Below are 20,573 nucleotides of genomic sequence, written 5' to 3'. Positions count from 1 at the left end.
TGGAAGAAAATGAAGACCAGATAGAGCCATAAGTTTGGTTTAAGTTATCCAGGAATCTAATGGCAGAGCACAGACTGAAATCTAGAACATTCAGCTCTCACCCACTACACTATGCCATTTCTCTGGAGCAATGAGAAAGAATGCCAGTAACTGAGAAAGAATTAGGAAACTATTTTATTTAAACCAATAATTTGTCATCTTTAGTGTGCTAAGAGATACCTGGGGAGTTTGATTAAAAACTATCTATTCCATGTAAGCAACAATCCTCATTGTGAAAGGTCATTGGAAAATGATAAAGGAAGAATACACAGGCATCACCTGACCCCTTCTAGTCATCTCATGTTTGGACATTGGACAACCAGACATAAGGTGTCTTATAATAGGATTCAATAGGGAGTACAGAGAGCCACCTCTGAAATACCCTTGCCCAAAACAGAAAGGAAGAACCTCAGTCTTATCAAACCACTAGATCTAATATCAGCTTAAAGGAAATATAGGAGAGAGAAGAACAAGGTAAATGACATTATGAATTTATCAACCGAATCTAGAAAGTTAAACACACTACAAGGAAATTTTCTGGTATCTTCAACACCAACCAAAAAAATTAAATTGCAAGAGAAAAAAATAAACAAGGCAAGGGGAATATAGCAGATTAAAAAACTTGAAACTTAATAACAAAATGGAACATAGAGACTTGTTTAGAAACCAACTCTGAAATAGATATTTTTGAAAAACCTTGGAAAAATTTGACTATGGTGGAATATTAAATGATATAAGAAATTATTGTGGGACTTCACTAGTGGTCCAGTAGCTTAGGCTCCACACTTCCCATTCAGGGGATCCAGGTTCGATCCCTGGTCAGTTCAATCCCTAGATCAGATGTGGGATCTAGTTCCCACATGCTGCGACTAAGATCGAAGATCCCTCATGCTGCAGCTAAGACCAGGTGCAGCCAAATAAATGAGTAAATATTTTTAAAAAGAAAGAAATTATTGTTAATTTTGTAAGGGGTGGTTAAGGGCATGATGTTTATATTTTATTTAAATTCTTGTCCATTAGAACTGCATACTGAATTATTTACAGGTGGAATACTTCAAATACTTTAATTTACTATATTCCCCCTCACCTTGCTTATTTTTTTCCCCTTACCTTCAAATACTCCAACAAAAGAAGCTTGTGTGCAGTGGGGGTGAAGGAATAGATGGAAGAGGATTGCCTAAAAGTTAATTGTTGAAGCTGGGATGAGCTCATGAAGAGTCATTGAATTATTATCATTGCTTTCTTGTATGTTTAAAAATCTTCATTATAAAGAGGAAAAAAATCTCCCTTCTAAAGTCTCACATGACACTGCCAAGCTTCTGACTCAGTAGGCTCATACAAGAGGCAGGAATCACCAACCTCAGATGATTCTGATGCATTGGTTACTACAACCCAGTCTTGAAAAACATAAATCTAAACATTAAAACCTAAGTAAAGGAACATATTTTTGTTCTTTTGAAAAAAAAAAAATGGTGTGAGGGAGGCTTAAGAGGGAGGAGGTATGTGTGTACTTATGGTTGATTCATGATGTTACACATCAGAAACCAACACAACATTGTTAAGCAATTATCCTCCAGTTAGAACTCTCAAAATGTTATCACAAAAAAGTAAATAAATACATCTCCAAATTCAGGACAATTTAAGAATCCAGAAGAATAATGACAATAGCAGAATGTAGCATATTAAATAAAGAATAATTAATGTGAATTTATTGTGATAAAAAAAGAGGAAGAGAATGCATCTTTCTTAGATGCTAGCTAATAAACTTAGATAAAATGACAGAACACCTTGCAGCCAACCAATGAAATAATTGATTCAGCAGAGATTATCAGTGAATGTTAAAACCTTTGGCTTGAGGAAGACAGGCTATTCATGCCATCTCAAAGTTTTACCTACAGGTTGCAAAGCAGGAAATGTGTACTTATAATGGAGAGGCCTAGAATTCACATCACAGTAGAACCACAGGACATCCTGTGCCTCCCAATATGATGAAATATAAGTACAAAGTTTCACCTATGTGGTAGGCTTGCTTTTCTGAATCACGAGGAAGCAGTCATGTAAGTCCACCCTGTGGGACATTCTACAAGACAGATGGCCTAGACTCTTCCCGAAAAGCCAATGTCATGGGAAACAAAAAGGGTAGACATGTATAGGGCTGCTCTACCTGAAAAAAAAAGACTAAAGAAAAATAGGCAAATGCAACATATTAAATATAATTAGATCCTGAATCAAAGAAATTTTAAAAACAGCTATAAAATATATTTTGGAGAGAATTGGGTTATTTAAAATATTTGGAAATTCCCTGGCAGTCTGGTGGTTAGGATTCAGAGCTTTCACTCCTGAGGACCCAGGTTCAGTCCCTAGTCAGGGAACTAAGATCCCACAAGCCCAATAACACAGCCAAAAAAAGAAGTAAAAATGAATAAAGTAAAACATAGACTATATATTTGAGGATATTGAAGTTGGATATCATAGTCCTAAGGAAGGTATTACAGTCTTTAAGGTTGACATGTTATAACATCTGCAGTTAATTTTAAAGTAGTTCTGAAAAAATGCATGCATGTGTGTGTGTGTGTGTGTGTGTGTGTGTGTGTGTGTGTGTGTGTGTGTATGGATGAACACACTCTTCCATCTATGCATAATGCAGTTAGACCTAAAAGTTACCAATCAGTATATCTAGTGAAAGGATATATGATGTTAATTATACTAGTCTTTCAACTTTTACTGTGGACTTGAAATTTAAACTTGAAAGTTAAAAAATGGGTAAATAGTAAAAATAATAACAAAAGAAATATTTGTCTCAAAAAATAAAAATAAATGCATTAAAAATAATTAATTTCTCCTTCTGTCTGCCTCTTCTTTTCTTTCTCAGGTACACTGTCAGCTTCTTATTAATCATCACCCAGCTGGGCTTCTGCAGTGTTTATTTTATGTTTATGGCAGACAATTTACAACAGGTAAAGAGGCCTCTTCTGGGCAGAGTGGGGGAAAGCAGACCTCTTGCTGCTAGGGTTGCATTAGCAAAAGTAAAGTTTTTGGATCATGGTAGGAGAGGCTTTATTTCTACTCCCTAATCAGGCTTCAGTTGGGAGTTCTTTCTGTCCTGGGAATCACTCTTTAAACAGATCATAGGGAAGCCAAAGCAACATCTGAGGAATGCAGCCAGGTTGGCTTACAGTCATGTCCAATCAGAAATAATTGAGAATTTTTAGCCTGGAAGAGTTGGTGAGATTTTCTTTAGGTGTCTCAAGGTTGTCATGTAGAAGATAACTAAAGCAAATAAGTTGCAATCTTGCCCTCATTGCATTCCTACAGGCATTACAAGTCAATCATAGCATACTTTCTTGGCTTCATGAAATAGAAGCAGTATACTTGTTTCTGTGCGTTCAAATAGTCAAAACTATGACAAGCATTATGGATAGAATATTCAAGCAGACAGATTTTGCTCAAATTCTTAGCTTTCTAACTTTTAGGACTATCTAAAGTTGAAGAAGATACTCCTGTGTAATCAATTCCTGTTCTCTGGATATATGAAAGAAAACTATTTGGTACATAAGAAGAGGTTGGGCTAGATGACAGAATGATGCTTCAGCCTTGAGATTTGATAATTCTAAGGGTTTCTGGTTATCACAATCATGGGTACTACAGTTTAGGATTACCAAATGTGACAAAAGTATAGGAAACCCAATTAAGTTGAAATTTCAGATAAGCAGCAATTTGTTTTTTACTACAAGTGTGTCTTTGTATAATATTTGGGACATACTTTTACTAAAAAGTTATCTGTTAATTATCTGAAATTGAAACTTAACTGGGTTTCCTTTGTTAATGTAGCAGCTATAATTACACTGCCTTTCATTGTGCTTCACATCAGATGGTGGAAGAAGTCCACGTGACCTCCAAAACCTGCGAACCCAGGAAGATCCTGGTGCTGACCCCCAATGTGGACATTCGCTTCTACATGCTGACGATTCTGCCCTTCCTGATCCTGCTGGTGTTTATCCAGAACCTCAGGGTGCTGTCCATCTTCTCCACGCTGGCCAACATCACCACCCTGGGGAGCATGGCTCTAATCTTTCAGTATATCATGCAGGTCTGTGCCCAAAACCACTGCAGAAGGATCAAGGTCCAGGGCTTCTGAGACACTCATGGGCAGATGAGAGTGAGAAAAGTGACCTCCTGCTCAAGTGATGTCTGTGAACTCTTCTGCCCCACAGGCTATAAAAGCTTCTCACCGTCATCATCATTTTCGTTGTCACATTAGATAGCAATAGGTCTTTCAACAAATAGTTATTGATACCTTCTGTGATCCAAGCAATGTACAGGGGACAGGGGATTCAGTGATAAGTAAAACTGACAAGCTGTCTGCTCTCATGGAGGCTACAATCACTTGGGGAGATAAACCTCAGTCAAGTAACCAACAAAAGTTGTAATAGTGATAGGTTGATATATGGATGATAAAGGAATTCAATTTGCTTTATGCCAATTTCTTTATGTTGATTAACTCACTAAATCTTCACAATGATGCTGTTATGGAAGTAGTGCTACTTAATCCCCAGTTCACAGACAAGGAAACTGATAAACAGTAATTTTCCCCTAAATACAGTCATTTTGCCTCACAAAGCCCATGCTTTGCTATCAGTATAGGCCCTGAAATTCCCTATTACAGTTTCATTTCTTTGAAAGTCTCTGGGGTTGTATTAGTTTTCTGCTGCTGCTGTGACAAATGACCACAAATCTAGTAACTTAAAACAACACAGAATTATCTCAGAACTCTTGAGGTCTCACTGGGCAGGGCTGCATTTCTTTCTGGAAGCTTATGGGGAGAATCTGTTTCTTTGCCTTTTCCAGCTTCTAGAAGCCGCCCTCAGGCCTTGGCTCATGGCCCACTTCCCTCTTCAAAGCCAGCAGTGTCAGGCCGTGTCTTTCTCATGCTGCCATCTCTCTGGTTCTCTCTCCTGATTCCCTCTTCCACTTTAAAAGACCCTTGTGATTACACCAAACCCACCCAGATAATCCAGGGTAATCTCCTACTAAATTTAGCTGATTAGCTACCTTAATTCAGTCTAGAAACGTAATTCTCCCTTGCCAAGTAATGTAACATACTCAAGGTTCCAGGGATTATGATGTGGACATTATTCTGCCCACAGGAATCTTAATAAAATAATCATTCCTTCTAGATCAGTGGTAGCTGCTGTGCCAATACTTCACAGCTCTGAGAAAAGTGATGGGAAAGAGGTATTAGAGAACTGGAAAACACAGGACCTGAATTCATATCTGGGCTGTGTCACTGACTGGTAGGGTGGCCTTGGGCAATTCCTTCTCCTCCCTGGGTTCCATTTTCCATGTAAAGATGTGGAAAATCAAAATTAAACATATATAATGTATTCCTTGGAAAGGAATAAAATTCTGATCCATGTTACAACATGGATGAACCTTGAGGACAATATGCTTAGTGAAATAAGTCAATCCCAAAAAGAGAAATATAATATGAGTTCACTTATATGAGGTACCTAGAACAATCAAATTTATAGAGACAGAAAGTCAAATAGGCATTTCCAGGGGGGCTGGGTAATAGGGAGTTATTATTTAATGGGTGCACAGTTTCAGCTGGGAATGATGATAATGTTCTGGAGGTGGAATTGGTGATGATTGTAAAACAATGTGAATGTTCTTAATGCCACTGAATTGTACACTCAAGATGTTTAAAATGGTAAATTGTATGCTATGTGTAAAATAAGTAACTTTTTTAAAAGTTGAGAAGGCTGACTCAGCTGTAGATCTCTCATGGGTGCTTCTAATACTGTCCCTGTTGACGTCAGGCAAGCCTAACTCTCTACCAGATTTGGGGTGACTTCTATGCCTTGGAAAAACCAATGCCCTTCTTCTTCCTTTTAGGAGATTCCAGATCCCAGGAACCTACCGTTGATGGCAAGCTGGAAGACCTTCTTACTGTTCTTCGGTACAGCCATCTTCACATTTGAAGGCGTCGGCATGGTAAGATGGGTGTGGGATTTGAGAGTCCCCAGTTCTCTGTATGGAAGCCAGTCTTTGTTCCAGGTTTCTAAATAGTAGTGCTTATGAAAAATGCAGAATATAATCTCGTGACAGAAGGGAAAGTCAGTCCCCATTTGCAGGATGCCACCTGCTCTGTACACCACACCAAGCCTTGAAGATGGGGCACTCTTGGTTATAGAAAATGTGGGAAGAGATGAAAGGGCATGTGGACCCTTCCTGACTCTGGGCCACCTGGAGAAGGGTGTCTGTCCTTGAGAGGAAACCTGCTTTCTCTCCTTCTACCTTTTCTTTCTTAACCTCCTTTCACCTCCAGGTTCTACCTCTCAAAAACCAGATGAAGCATCCACAGCAGTTTTCCTTTGTTCTGTACTGGGGGATGTCCCTTGTCATCGTCCTCTACATCTGCCTGGGGACACTGGGCTACATGAAGTTTGGCTCGAACACCCAGGCCAGCATCACCCTCAACTTGCCCAATTGCTGGTACGTCCCTGCCCATCTGGGGCTGGGGGGAAGAGGAGAGTCACAGAGTCTGAGCCTCAGCAGCAGAATGGGGCATCCCTGAGTCATTATCAACAACAAAATATTGATTGCTAGTATCTGTATTATAATAACAGGTACATTTAATAATCCAGGCATTGTGTATCATCTCATTTAATTCTCTCAATAGCCCTATGGGTTAGCATTATTATTATCAACTCCATTGAATTAGATGAGGAAGTTGATATGTGAAAAGGCTGTAAGTAACTTTCCCAGTTCATGTTGTTCATGAGAAGTTGAAACTGAATTCTGTCTGACTCTGTGGTTCAAAGGCTTTCAAACAGGAATGATCTGGGAGGGCTTAGGGAACAGAAACAGAAACAACAAAAAGTATAACTCTGAAGTAATGATTGAGGGTCCTGTGTATGGACAACTACTCAAGTCCCCAGTTCCAGAAATAGGCCTAGACTGCCATTGCTGTGCCCCACTTGGAACTTTGACTGAAGTTCTTGCATTAATCATTCATTCATTTACTCATTCATTCATTCATCCAGGAAACATTTGGGGCACTGGCATATGGCATTCATTGAGTGTTAGCCATTGTCCTTATTCTGACAGTAGTAGGTGCAGAATGACTAAGCTGTCAGTAGAACCAAGTCCTTAAGAGCACAGATTCTACATCTGAGCAATGGGATTTGATCCTGGTTCTCATGTGACCTTGGACAAGCTACCTAATCTTGCAGACCTCATTTCCATCCTCAGTAAAATAAGGATAATACTCTTGCCTATTAGTATCAGTCAGGATAGGTTATGCTCTGGTAATAAACAGAATAAGCCACTCCAGAATCTCAATGGCTGGACACACACAAATGTTTAATTGTATGCTCATGCTACACGTCCATTATGGGATGGCTGGGGCTCAGCTCTGCACCATCACCACTTCCAAGACCCAGACTGATCAACCAGCCACTCCCTGAAACTTCGTTGCTTGCCATGGCAAAGAGCACATTGAATCACACCCTTCACCATGAAGGCCCTAAAATTTCTCTGGGAAGTGACCTGTCTCTTCTGTTCATACTTCATCAGTCAAAGCAAGTGACCATGACTCACTCCAGAGGACACAGAAGTGAAATTCTGTCACATGTCTGGAAGACTCGGAGGTATTTGGTGAGCAGCTGAGCAGCACAAATGACTGCCACACTGTCTCTTAGGGAGTGACTGTGAGGGCAGATTGGCTTCAAATACATAAAATGCTTAGAAAAGTGTCTGGTATGCAGTACAGGGTCACTGAGTATTAGCTATTATCATTGTTAGTCTCCCCCACAGCCTTGGTCTTTTGGAAGTCAGTAGAATGTTGGGGGTGGGGGGCGGAGGGTGTTCATTTCCCATGAAGCCACAGCTGTAAAATGAGAAAAATATCACCAATCCTACCCGTTTCACTGTGTTGTGGTAATGACTGGATGAGATATTTAATGTGGAATTTCCTTGAAATTGTGACTTATTTTGTACCAGTAAGATATCAACTTAATATGCTGTTCTTATTCTGGGCAGTTTGGGTTGCTGCTACCTTGGGCAGGGCACTTTTCTTCTGGGATATCAGCTGGAAAAAATGGGCATCAGGTGCCATAACGACCTCACACCTTCTCTGAGCCTGGCTGGTGATGAGATTCTCCAGGAGAGTCTTAAAGAAGGAATAAGCAAAAGACCAAGAAGAAATGGGTGTGAACAAGTAGTTCACAGGCAAATTAGAACAAAAATGGCAATTTATATATCTGAAAAGCTGCTCTGTCTCTCTCCTAATAATAGAAATGTCAGTTTTACAAAACACAATGGCACAAACCAGCGTGTGTTCACACACTGTGTTTTTCCAAGGATGGAGGGTAGCACACACTCCACTGTGCTCAGACAACAAATGGGCGATATGTCAAGAGCTATCAAAATTTTACTTTTTATTTCTTTTTATTGAGGTATAGTTGATGTACAATGTTACATAAGTTTCCAGTGTATAACATAGTGACTCACAATTTTTATTAATAAATGTTATGTTCCATTTATAGTTATTATATAATATTGGCTATATTCCCTGTGTTGTACCATATATTCTGTAGCTCACTTATTTTCTACATAGTAGTTTGTACCCGCTAGTTTCCTACTCTTATCTTGCCCTTCCCTCCACCCTTTTCCTCACTGGTAACCACTAGTTGGTTCTCTATATCTGTGAATATACTTCTTTTTTGTTATATTCACTAGTTTATTGTTTAGATTCCACATATAAGTGATGCTATACAGTATTTGTCTTTATCTGTCTAACTTATTTCACTTTAGCATAATACCCTCTTAAGTCCATCCACACTGTTGCAAATGGCAAAATTTCATTCTTCTTTATGGCTGAATAGCATTCCATTATGGGCTTCCCTGGTAGCTTAGCTAGTAAAGAATCCACCTGCAATGCAGGAGGCCCTGGATGGATTCCTGGGTCAGAAGATCGCCTGGAGAACAGATAGGCTACCCACTCCAGTATTGTTGGGCTTCCCTGGTGGCTCAGATCCACCTGCAGTGCAGGAGACGTGGATTCAATACCTGTTTTGGGAAGATCCACTGGAGGAGAGCATGGCAACCCACTCCAGTAATCTTGCCTGGAGAATCCCATGGACAGAGGTGCCTGACAGGCTACAGTCCATGGGGTCACAAAGAGTCAGACACGACTGAGCAGCTAAGCACAGCACAGCATTCCATTATATACATATACCACGTCTTCTTTATTTTTTCATCTGGTGCTTCCATATCTTGGCAGTTGTAAATAATGCTGTGATAAACGTAGGGGTTTCCCTTGTGGCTCAGCTGGTAAAGAATCTGCCAGCAATGCAAGAGACCTGGGTTCGATCCCTGGTTTGGGAAGGGAAAGGCTACCCACTCCAGTATTCTGGCCTGTATAGTCCATGGGGTTGCAAAGAGTTGGACACACCTGAGCAACTGTCACACAAACATAGGAGTGCATGTATCTTTTTGAATCAGAGTTTTAATTTTTTTCAGTTACATACCCAGGAGTGGAATTACTGAGTCATATGGTAGTTCTGTTTTTAGTTTTTTAAGGAACTGATATACTGCTTTCCACAGTAGCTGCACTAATTTACAACAGTGTGTGAGGGTTCCCTTTTATGAGAGCTGTCAAAATGTTAAATCACATATACTTTTACCCAGCATTTTTACATCTGGGGTTGTATACTATATGTGCATAGGTATTTGTACAAGCATATTCTTTGCTGCATTGTTTACTGACAGAAGACTACGAATAAGTTAAATGTCTATTAATTGGGGAGCAGTTAAAAATTATAAAAATAGATAACTAGTAAGAACCTGCTTTATAGCACAGAGAACTCAATTCAGTACTCTGTAATGGCCTATATGGGAAAAGAATCTAAAATGAAAGAGGGGATATGTGTATATATATTTACCTGACCCACTTTACTATATACCTGAAACTAAAACCAACGTAAATCAACTATACTCCAATAAAAATTTCTTTAAAATTAAACAAGTTATAGTATATCCGTACAATTGGAATATCAGCAGCTATTAAATAGAAGAACCAGATCTACGTATACTGAAGGGGAACAATATCTAAGAAATATTTAATGAACGAAAACCAATCAGTGGTACGTAAAGGATGCTTCTGTATGTGTACCTACATTCTGTATAAGTTTGAGTCTATGGTATTTCTGGAGGGGCTTCAAGAAAATTGTTAGAGGAGTTGCCTGTGGAGGGAGGAACTGGAGACTGGGAATCAAAGGTGGGAGGGAATATGATCTTTGTACTGTGAACTTTACTCTATGCAGCTATACCTTTAAAAAAAAGAAGAAAAAAAAAAGGCACAGATTCCTGAGCTACAAGCCTATTAAACGAGAATATCCAAGAGTGTGCACTTTTAATAAACTTCCCAAGTGACTCTAATGGCAAGTCAGGCTGAGTCAGTGGAAGTTAGGTAGTGATATAACTTAACAAGTCCCAGCTTCCAAGCAGTGAGCAAATCCTGCATGGCCCTGCCCTGGAGCCACATCAAATTTCATGTGGTGTCCCTCTCTCTCTACAGGTTGTACCAGTCAGTCAAGCTGATGTACTCCATTGGCATCTTCTTCACCTATGCCCTCCAGTTCCACGTCCCAGCTGAGATCATCATCCCCTTCGTGATCTCCCAGGTGTCAGAGAGCTGGGCGCTGTTTGCAGACCTGTCTGTCCGCACAGCCTTGGTCTGTCTGACCTGTGAGTAGGACGAAAGGGCTCTCTGCCCAAAGCTGTGGCTTGGAGCCACACTGACCGCTACCCCACTATTGCTGGCTCGGCCACCAGCCAAGCAACATATTTTACCTCCCTGAGCCTCAAGTTTCCAGCTGAAAAATAGATTAACAGAACTGCCACAGAGTAAATGTTACAGTAATCTCTACTATCTACACATAGAATACATTAGCTAGTTTGTGGGAGAAAGAAGTATCATTTATTCATTCCTATATGCCTCCTATATGTCAGGCACAACACTGAGATTATGTAATACTCAGGACAGCCTAACTATGTAATATTACCAGCTGAAGGAACTGTGACCCAGGAAATGAAGTAACATGCTCACATCATATAGCTGCTAAGTGACAGAGCTGAGATTTGGATGCAGGTTGTGTGGCACCAAAATCTGTGTGTTTCCACTGTGCCATATTCCTTCCTATCAAAAATTAATGTGAAGTCCTCTTAAGGTGGTGTTTAACTATAGGAAGAACCTCAAAGGGCTGATTTGTTAAATTCTTGTAAGTCATTTTCTCCTCCCCCCATCCCTCCCTTTCTTCCTTCTATTCATTCATTCATTCATTTCCTCATTCATTTTATATCAGGTGCCATTGTAGATGTTTGGGAAACATTGTGAATAGGGCTGGGAAATGCTTTCTCTAAGAAAATTTAAAATGGTGGCCTGTGAGGAATGAAGGAAAGAACTAGGGAGGTTTTGCCTGGAGAAACAAAGGCTTGTGTAAATTCTGTATCTGTATCTCAAACAACTGTAGGATTATTGTGCAAGAGAGAAAGTAAATTTCATCTTAAAGTGTCCAGGACTGTGTGTTTACAGTTGAGGGAATCCCGTCTCAGTTCATGGTCATAAGAAAGTAAGGCTTGGAGCAGACCAACAGAATAGTACACTGCCAGATGCGATGCTCCCTGTAACTGGAGTTCTAGAAGCAGAAACAGCACAGCTGCTTGGCTTAAAGGTGTTACACAAGATTCCCAGTCTGTACCAGGACATCAGGAACCTGTAAGTGTATTGTATTGAGGTCATTCCTAGGAGGAAAGGTGTCCACTGAAGAGGAGCACTGAGTAGTTCAGGCCACTTGATATCAGGGACCAAGCATCACTGGAGACAGCTGACTTTCAAGACATGTGCTGCTTCTGTTCCGCACTGAAAGACCTCTTCTTCCTCGCTTACTCATCTGTCAGTTCAGTTATCCTTCACTCATTGAGCAATCATAATTACCTACTATGTGCCTGACATTGTCCTAGGTGCTAGGGATACAATAATGAATCATGGAAAAGACATGGTTCCTGCTTAGAATTTGAGTGGGAAATATATGCAGGAAAATAATTATAGCACATTGTGGTGAATGTGAAGATGGTACACAGTGATGTACCAGATGGTAGTTAAGACTGTAAGAGGAGGCTGATCTGAGAGTGCCTGAGAAGGTCCTATAACTTAGCCTGAACCAGGTCAGGAAGTCCTCTCCACTGGCGTAATATTAAGACCTAAAGATAATTAAGAGTCAGGGAGGAGTAGAGAATGTACCACATATAGGGAGCAGGGTATGCAAAGATTGGAGGCCAGTACTTACATATGGCTTCTTTAGAGAACTGAAAGCATGGAGGAGGATAAGACACAAAGCAGATCCAAGTCATAAGGGACCTTGTGCTAAGGAGATCAGGCAGTGGGGAGCCATGGAAGGGCCCTGAGCAATGGGTTAGCATGACCAGATCTGACCCTTCTAGAGCACTCCTTCACTCCACATTGCATAATAGCTTTCTGTGAGCATGTCTTCTCTCTGTGCTATCTGCATGAGCTCTTCTAAAGAACAGACACTGACTTTTCTCTGTTCCTCCTCCAGTAAGTAATTTATTAAATGTCTAATGAAGTGGCGCTGTGGATGAGGATCAACCCATCAGAGAGGTGATGGATTCTCAACTGTAAGAGTCTATGAGTCTGTCTCGTTCTTTGGTTAGATGTGCTATAGCAGCTTCAAAAAGAGGTGTTGTTTTCTTCAAGAGCCAGTAAGCTAGTCTGAGTGCTTTCCATAAGAGGTTTTTCTTAATTTATTCATAAGAAAATCATATGGCTGTGTAAAGTTAAATTGCATAAATTATTAATATATATATTTGTTCATTCAAATATTATCAAAATTGGACACCCCCCCCTGAAAATCCATGATACATGTTCATTGTATTTATAAAATATGGAAATCTAAGAATGTTAATGGGAAGAAAAAAGAAAGTGAGTGAGCCACCTAATGCTGTCTGCATGTTCCATGTCTTCCTTTATTATCAGGTTCCTTCTAAGAGTAGGAAAACCAGTGGTTGAGATCCTGACAGCAGCAGAGCCATCTCTTATTGCTTATCCATCCTTGCTTCTAGACCGTGACTGTCAATCAGTACAACTTGACTGTAGATGCGGTGTCTGAGTATGGGTCAAGCATTTATCAAACACAGTGTACCAAGTTCTTTCACATACATTAGAGGCAGCCTAGTAGGGTAGAAAGGGCCTTATGTTGGGCATATCATTGGATTCTCATCTCAGCTGTATGGGACCTTGGGCATGACCCATTCCCTCTAGAGTTCTAGACCTACCCAACTCTGCAATGAGAAGATCATTACAGATGGGTGATAGAGAATCCTTATCAATAAATATTATATGTGGAAAAACTCAATAGATAAAGCATGAAAGAAGAACATGTATATTGGTGTTAAAACAGACGTGTAAGTCCAGAGCCACAGTGCTTGATCTGCTGCTCAAGTTCACAATGAGCTCCTTTCCCACCTCTCCAGACGGTGTCTCAGGTGTCTGGGAATTGTAAGGCTCCAAACAAATGGTTTGTTTCTGGGCTCCCTTCCTGAAGGAACATTCCATGATTCTAAACCTCTTCTCCCCCCACAGGTGTCTCAGCCATCCTCATCCCCCGCCTGGACCTGGTCATCTCCCTGGTGGGCTCCGTGAGCAGCAGTGCCCTGGCCCTCATCATCCCTCCCTTCCTGGAGCTCATCACCTTTTACCCTGAAGACATGAACTGTATCACCATTGTGAAGGACATCATGATCAGCATCCTGGGCCTTTTGGGGTGTGTATTTGGAACATACCAAGCCCTCTATGAATTGACCCAACCCATCAACCATTCCATAGCCAACTCCACAGGTGTTTATGCATAATTATCTATTTTTATTCTGATAGTTCTCCCATATTCCCATTCCCAGTTTGACTTCTGTTGTGGATGTTATATACATTCATCAAACCCCAGCATCTCTATATTAATTAGTGGCTTCTTTATCTTTCCAAGAGAAATGTAGATGATACAAGTCAGTACTGGTACCTTTCAGGCTATGTCTTTTCTGGATTTTGGATTTCTCTGGAGGCCTTTTGTACCTGTGAACCAAAACCACATTCAACCACTCATTATTATCTGCCTCATTTAATGGGAAAAAGGATGTCATTTGCCCACATCCTTGAAACAGACCAAGCATAAATATAAATGCGAAAGCAGTTATTCTCTCTATCCTGCCCTTGAAGTATCAGGTTTAGAAAAGAATGTTGGGTGAAGACGAGTTTCTGTGGTTTCTAGATATGGTTCTAAGTGAAGAGTCACAGAACAAAAATAGAACTTAGTAGTAATTTTGTCTAGCCATTGGCTCTGCCACTGATTTCCTGTGGGATCTTGAGCAAGTTTCTCCCCCTCTCCATCTCATTTTCACATTCTTTGAAATGAAGGATTAGACTGATTGGCTATTAAGGGCTCTTCCAGCTCTGACATTCTGAAAGAAAAAAAAAAAAAAGAAATGGACTTATCCTTTAACCACATGTGTGAAAATTGAAGGGCTTTCCATCAGCAAGTTACCCTGTTGCCCTGGAGATATGGGATCCCAAAAGTAAATTAAGGGATAAAAACATTTCTTAGCAATCTTTCATTACAAATGACTTTCCTACTTAGAAGGATATCAGCTCTCTCTTTCTTTTCATCTTCCTCTCTCTCTCTGACCCCTCTCCCTCCCCAACCCATCCTACCTTCTCACGTACCTTAAGACCACTTAGAGCTGATTTAGGCTAAAGAGACTGAGCAGTTTGTGTGACAGGATTTCATCATGTACAAGGACTACTGACCTTTTAAAAATAATACTTACTTTTGGTAAGGGTTTGGAAAAACAGACAATCTTATATTCTGAAGATGGCAGAACACATTTTTATGACTTTTCTGGAGGGAAGTTTTACAATATATGTCTTAAAATGCATAGCCCTCTGACCCACTAATTTCACTTCCAGGGGTTTATCTTAAGAATCTTTTATGTTTTCAAAAATGTATGCATTTTAAAAAAATTTTTTTTAATTTTAATTTTATTATTTTATTTTTAACAGCACCGAGTCTTTGTTGTTGTACACGGGCTTTCTCTAGTTGTGGTGTGCAGGCTTCTCATTGTAGTGGCTTCTCTCATTGCAGAGCACAGGCTCTAAAGGCACATGGGCTTCTGTAGTTGTGGCATGCAGACTCAGCAGTTGCAGCTCATGTTTTCCAGAGTGCTGGCTCAGTATCTGTGGCACATGGCTTTAGTTGCCCCATGGCATGTGGAATCTTCCTGGACCAGGGATTGAACCCATATCCCCTGCATTAGCAGGCTTACTCTTAACCACTGGACCACCAGGGAAGTCCCTGAATGCATTGTTTATAACAGTAAAGAGTTGGAAACAAATATCCAACATTAGGTTAAACTATGATTCATCCAAAATAAAATGCTGTGATGCCCCCCAAACATTGCAAAATACAACATTAAAATGCCTATGATATACTTGTGATTTATCAGTTTTTAAAAGCTGGTTTAAAACACTATGTGAACCAAAGCTAGGCAAAGACATTGCAAGAAAATAAAGCTACAGAACAAAATTCTTCATGAACATAGATGTAAAAATGCTAAATAAAATTTTAGCAAATCAAATTCAGCAATATATTAAAAGAATAGTACATCATGACCAAGTGGGGTTTATCCCAGGAATAGAGGGTTGGTGTATTATTTGAAAATTTGTGACTGGGAACAATTAGAAACTGCACTTACAAAAGCACCAAAAACATGCAATAGTCTGGGTTAATTGTGATGAAAGATGCGAAACATATGTACACCAAGATCTATAAAATACTGCTAAAGGAAATTAAGCCCCATTCAGTCCCATTACTTCATGGCGAATAGATGGGAGAAAAGTGGAAACAGTGACAGATTTTATTTTCTTGGGCTCCAAAATCATTGCGGATGGTGACTGCAGCCACAAAACTAAAAGACACTTGCTCCTTGGAAGAAAAGCTATGACAAACCTAGACAGCATATTCAAAAGCAGAGACATCACTTTGCCGACAAAGATCCATATAGTCAAAGCTATGGTTTTTCTAGTAGTCATGTGCGGATGTGAGAGTTGGGACCATAAAGAAGGCTGAGTGCTGAAGAATTGATGCTTTCAAACTGGTGCTGGAGAAGACTCTTAAAGGGTCCCTTGGACAGGAAGGAGATCAAACCAGTCAATCCTAAAGAAAATCAGTCCTGAATATTCGTTGGAAGGACTGATGCTGAAACTGAAGCTCCAGTACTTCGGCCACCTGATGAGAAGAGCTGACTCTTTGCAAAAGACCCTGATGCTGGGAAAGATTGAGGGCAAGAGAAGAGGGCGACAGAGGATGAGATAGTTGGATGGCATCATTGACTCAATGGAGATGAGTTTGAGCAAACTCAGGGAGATGATGAAGGACAGGAAGTCTTGGCGTGCTCCATGGGGTCTCAAAGAGTTGGACATGACTTAGTGACTGAACAGCAAAAAAAATGGGGAGATATACCTCATTCATAGCTCATAAGACACATTATAGTTAAGATGTCAATTGTCATCAAATTCAGCAAGGTATTTTAATTTTTTATAACTTAGCCAACTGATTTTTAAATTCACATGGAAATGCAAAGAAATTTAGAATTGCCAAAATATTTCTTGAAAAAGAGCAAGGTTGAAGAGCTTACACTGTTTGATTTAAAAAATTATAGCAGAGCTACTGTAATCCAAACTGCATGGTGTTGGGACTTCCCTGGTGATCCAGTGGTTATGACTCTGTGCTTCCAATGCATACGTTCAATTCCTGGTCAAGGAACTAAGATCCCACATGCCATGCAGTGTGCCCAAAACCAAACCAAAAAACAACTGCATGGTGTTGGCACCAAAATTGACAAATGGTTCAGTGGAAAGAATAGAGAGTCCAGAAATAACTCTACACATATGTGGGCAACTTATTTTTGACAAAGATTCAGAAGAAAAGGCAAGGTAGTAGAAAAAGGATCACCTTTTCAAGGAAGTTGTGTGCAAGAATTGGAAATCTTTGTGATCCCCTCCACCAAAAAAAAAAAAACAAACAAACTTGGATCCATACTTTACATCACATATAAAAAAATCAACTTAAAATGTATCTTAGCTCTAAACGTAAATGTAAAACTTAAAAATTGTTAGAAGAAAATATAGGAGAGAAAAATGTTGTAACCCTTTGGCTAAGATCTTTCTTAGATATAATACCAAAAGCACAACCCATAAAAGAAGAAATTACTAAAGTGAACTCCATCAAAATTGAAATCTTTATTCTTCAAAAGGTGCTGTTAAGAGTATAGGAGGAAAAGTCACCATCTGGGAGAAGATCTTTGAGCAGCTTGTGTTTAATGAGATACTTACATTCAGAGTATATAAAGAACTCTTAAAGCTGAACAATTAGGAAACAACTTTTTTTAATGGGCAAAGAATATGAATGCATTCTTCACCAAAAAAAAATATACACGGATGGTGAATAAGCATTGAAGAGATGTCCCAACATCATTAATATTAAGGGAAATTAAAATTAGAACCATACATGGTACTACTGTATACCCATTAGAATGACTAAAATTTTTAAGACTGAGCATACTCATCAAGGATGTAGAGGAACTGGAACTCCCATATACTGTGGATAGACATGGTGCAACCACTTTGGCAAACAGTTTGGTAGTTTCTTAAGAAAGTTCGACACACCTACCATATAATCCAACTATTCTATCTCAAGATATTTACCTGAAAGGAAAGGGATTTTCCACCTATAAAAAGACTTGTAAAAGGAATTTCCTAGCAGTCTAGTGGTTAGGACTCCATGCTTTCACTGCCAAAGGCACAGGTTCAACCCCTGGTTGAGGAGTAGGATCCTGCAAGCTGTACAGCACAGCCAAAAAAAAAAAAGACGTACCCACATGTTTATGGTAACTGTATTTACAGTAGCAAAAACGAAACCACCCAAATGTCCATCAACAAGTGAATGGATAAACTGTGGTGTATCCAAGCCCTGGAGTACAATTCAGTGATAAATAGGAACAAACTGTCAATCCACACAATAACGTGGATGAATCTTTATTTTTGGCTGTGCTGGTTCTTCATTACTTCACAGGCTTTCTCTAGTTGTGGTGGGCAGGGGCTGCTCTTTTGTGTGAGGCACTTGGGCTTCTCATTTTGGTGACTTCTCGTGTAGCACAGGCTCTGGAGTGCACAGGCTTCAGTAGTTGTGGAGCACAGGCTTAGCTGGTCCACAGTATGTGGGATCTTACCGGACCAGGGATCGAACTTGCATTCCCTGCATTGGCTGGTGGCAAATTGTATCATTCTATTCATTAAAAAAAAAAAAAAAAAAGCAACCTAACCTGTAGGGACAGAAAGAAAATCAGGTTCCTTGAAGGTGAGAGAGGTGAGCATGGGCATAAGGAAACTTTCAGAAGTGATGGATAATATGTTCACTATTTTGACTGTGAGGATGGTTTCCCAGGTGTGTATATATGTCAAATTTTATTCAGTTGTACAATAAATAAGTTTCATTATATATCTGTTAAAACTAGAATGTGAAACCTGATGCCATTTTGGTTCTTTTTTAAAAAGCATGTATGCATATAGTCAAATAGTTTTGAAGGATATGTGCAACATATTTGGGTTTGCAAAATAATTCATTCCCATTTTTCTGAAGATGTTATAGAAAAACCTGAACAAACTTTGTGGCCAACCCTGTAAAATGTTACAGGAATTTTCTCCAAGTGGGTTCAATTATGAGTGAAATTTTATAGGTTTTTGTTGGTGATGGTTTTGTTTTTGGGTGAGTTTTGGGGGCATACATTTATTTATTTTTGGCTGCTCTGGGTCTTCATTGCTGCATGCATGGGCTTTCTCTAGTTGTGGCAAGTGGGAGCCACTCTCTAGTTGTGTGCAGGCTTCTCATCTATGGTGGCTTCCCTTGTTGCAGAGCACGGGCCCATGGGCTTCAGAAGTTGTGGCACATGGGGTTAGTTGCCCTGTGGCACATGGGATCTCAGTTCCTGGACCCAGGATCGAACCTATGTTCCCTGCATTGCAAGTTGGATTCTTAACCACTGGGCCACCAGGGGAGTCCTATGCTGTTTCTTTTTCTTACCTGTGTTGTTACATTTTTAACAATAATGTGTTGATTTTATAACTAAAGAAACTTCTTGTGAGGAAAACTTTTAATGATCTGTTTCACTCTAATGGAAGCACCACTTCTTAAAAACATTTTGTAGCGAACTATATTATTGTACAGAAAAGTATGCAAAGCATAAATCTACAGAATAATGAGTATTTCTAGGTAACATCACTTTTCAGCCTTGCCTTCCATTTGATGATTGGGTCCATGGCCTAAATAACAGGAATCCCAGCTGGAGTTGGCAGAGTTCTCACCCTGCTATGCGCCTTCATTTAGCAATGGTCAGATGTCAAGAACAACCTCTTGGAGATGTGAGGTAGCTATGGCATCATGAAGGAAGAGGAGGTACAGAGGACCATCCTATCAAGATGTAAGAAAGCTATTAATATATGCCAATAATAAAATCTTTGCTCTTTGGGGACCCAGACCATGAGCCTAGAGCAGGTAAGGCTTTATGGCACATATAGAAGCCTTACTATAGAATACAGAACAATAAAATTCAAATATGACAGTGGTTTATAACTTTTGGAGGGGTCATACACATTGTTGAAGCTAATGAAAGCCATGGATCCCCCTTCCTTACAACTCACCTATATACATACTAAATTTTGCATGCAACTTTACGAGCAATCGCAAACTCCATGAAACTAATAGACTCTGGGTTGCAAAAGAACCTCTGGAAAAATGAATGCAAGAATTTCTGCTCCTTGTAGCACTGAACAGTCTGCAGATGGTGGGTAGCCAACCCTGGCACTAAGGTTTGAGTGCAGAATAGAATGATATGCAAATTCAGATTAGGGAAGTAAGTTACCAGATAACGAGACTCAGGCCACCATATGACTGGTACAGAGCAGTTTCTGATTGCAGCCAGCACTCTGAGATCACTGTTAGGACCCAAATTGGCCTTTCCAATTTCAGCAATGTGTAGTGAATTTTCTGCTACCATGTGCTTCCTTGGCAAAAACTGGGACCTCTATCTCGTTGGAATAGAGATATTTGGGAGGATACAGAGGCTATAGGAGGATTTCTGACCCCCAGAAACTTCAGAATCATTTCCCACTGCATTTCTTGTCTCCAAGAACATGATTCATCTTAACATGACTGAGATGGACTATGGTTGGGGCTTTGAGGGGAATGTTACACAGAACCATTTTAAGGAAAAGCTGAATTTGGATCTTTAACAAGCCCATTGACAGAAAGAAAGAGGAATGAGAGGGTTGAGATGGCTATAGAACACAGATTGAGATTGCTAAGCAACATGAGCCCTGCATGGGGGTGGCAGTGGAAGCTGTCCAT

The 20,573-nt window shown here is 39.9% G+C and overlaps 2 protein-coding genes across 3 annotated transcripts in view; one reads left to right on the top strand and one right to left on the bottom strand.

The window, feature by feature from the left end:
• SLC36A3 (solute carrier family 36 member 3) overlaps nucleotides 1-14,098 on the top strand; it is a 23,881-nt gene extending 9,783 nt beyond the window's left edge. Inside the window, exons 5-10 of the mRNA XM_061152252.1 lie at nucleotides 2,912-2,996; nucleotides 3,911-4,129; nucleotides 5,935-6,033; nucleotides 6,368-6,534; nucleotides 10,622-10,791; nucleotides 13,706-14,098. Of these exons, the coding sequence (XP_061008235.1) occupies nucleotides 2,912-2,996; nucleotides 3,911-4,129; nucleotides 5,935-6,033; nucleotides 6,368-6,534; nucleotides 10,622-10,791; nucleotides 13,706-13,974 (1,009 nt within the window). The 3' untranslated portion in view covers nucleotides 13,975-14,098. The remainder of the gene's footprint in view (nucleotides 1-2,911; nucleotides 2,997-3,910; nucleotides 4,130-5,934; nucleotides 6,034-6,367; nucleotides 6,535-10,621; nucleotides 10,792-13,705) is intronic.
• Nucleotides 13,964-20,573, bottom strand: part of GM2A (ganglioside GM2 activator) — a 24,331-nt gene continuing 17,721 nt past the window's right edge. The window contains exon 4 of one of the 2 annotated variants that reach the window (XM_061151772.1): nucleotides 13,964-14,188. In XM_061151772.1, the coding sequence (XP_061007755.1) occupies nucleotides 14,144-14,188 (45 nt within the window). In that variant the 3' untranslated portion in view covers nucleotides 13,964-14,143. The other variant, XM_061151774.1, reaches the window with a different exon arrangement.

This window comes from Dama dama, chromosome 9 (assembly GCF_033118175.1).
Source record: "Dama dama isolate Ldn47 chromosome 9, ASM3311817v1, whole genome shotgun sequence".
NCBI lineage: Eukaryota > Metazoa > Chordata > Mammalia > Artiodactyla > Cervidae > Dama > Dama dama.
Note: the sequence above shows the minus strand (reverse complement) of the source record. Positions and strands in the feature narration are given on the sequence as shown.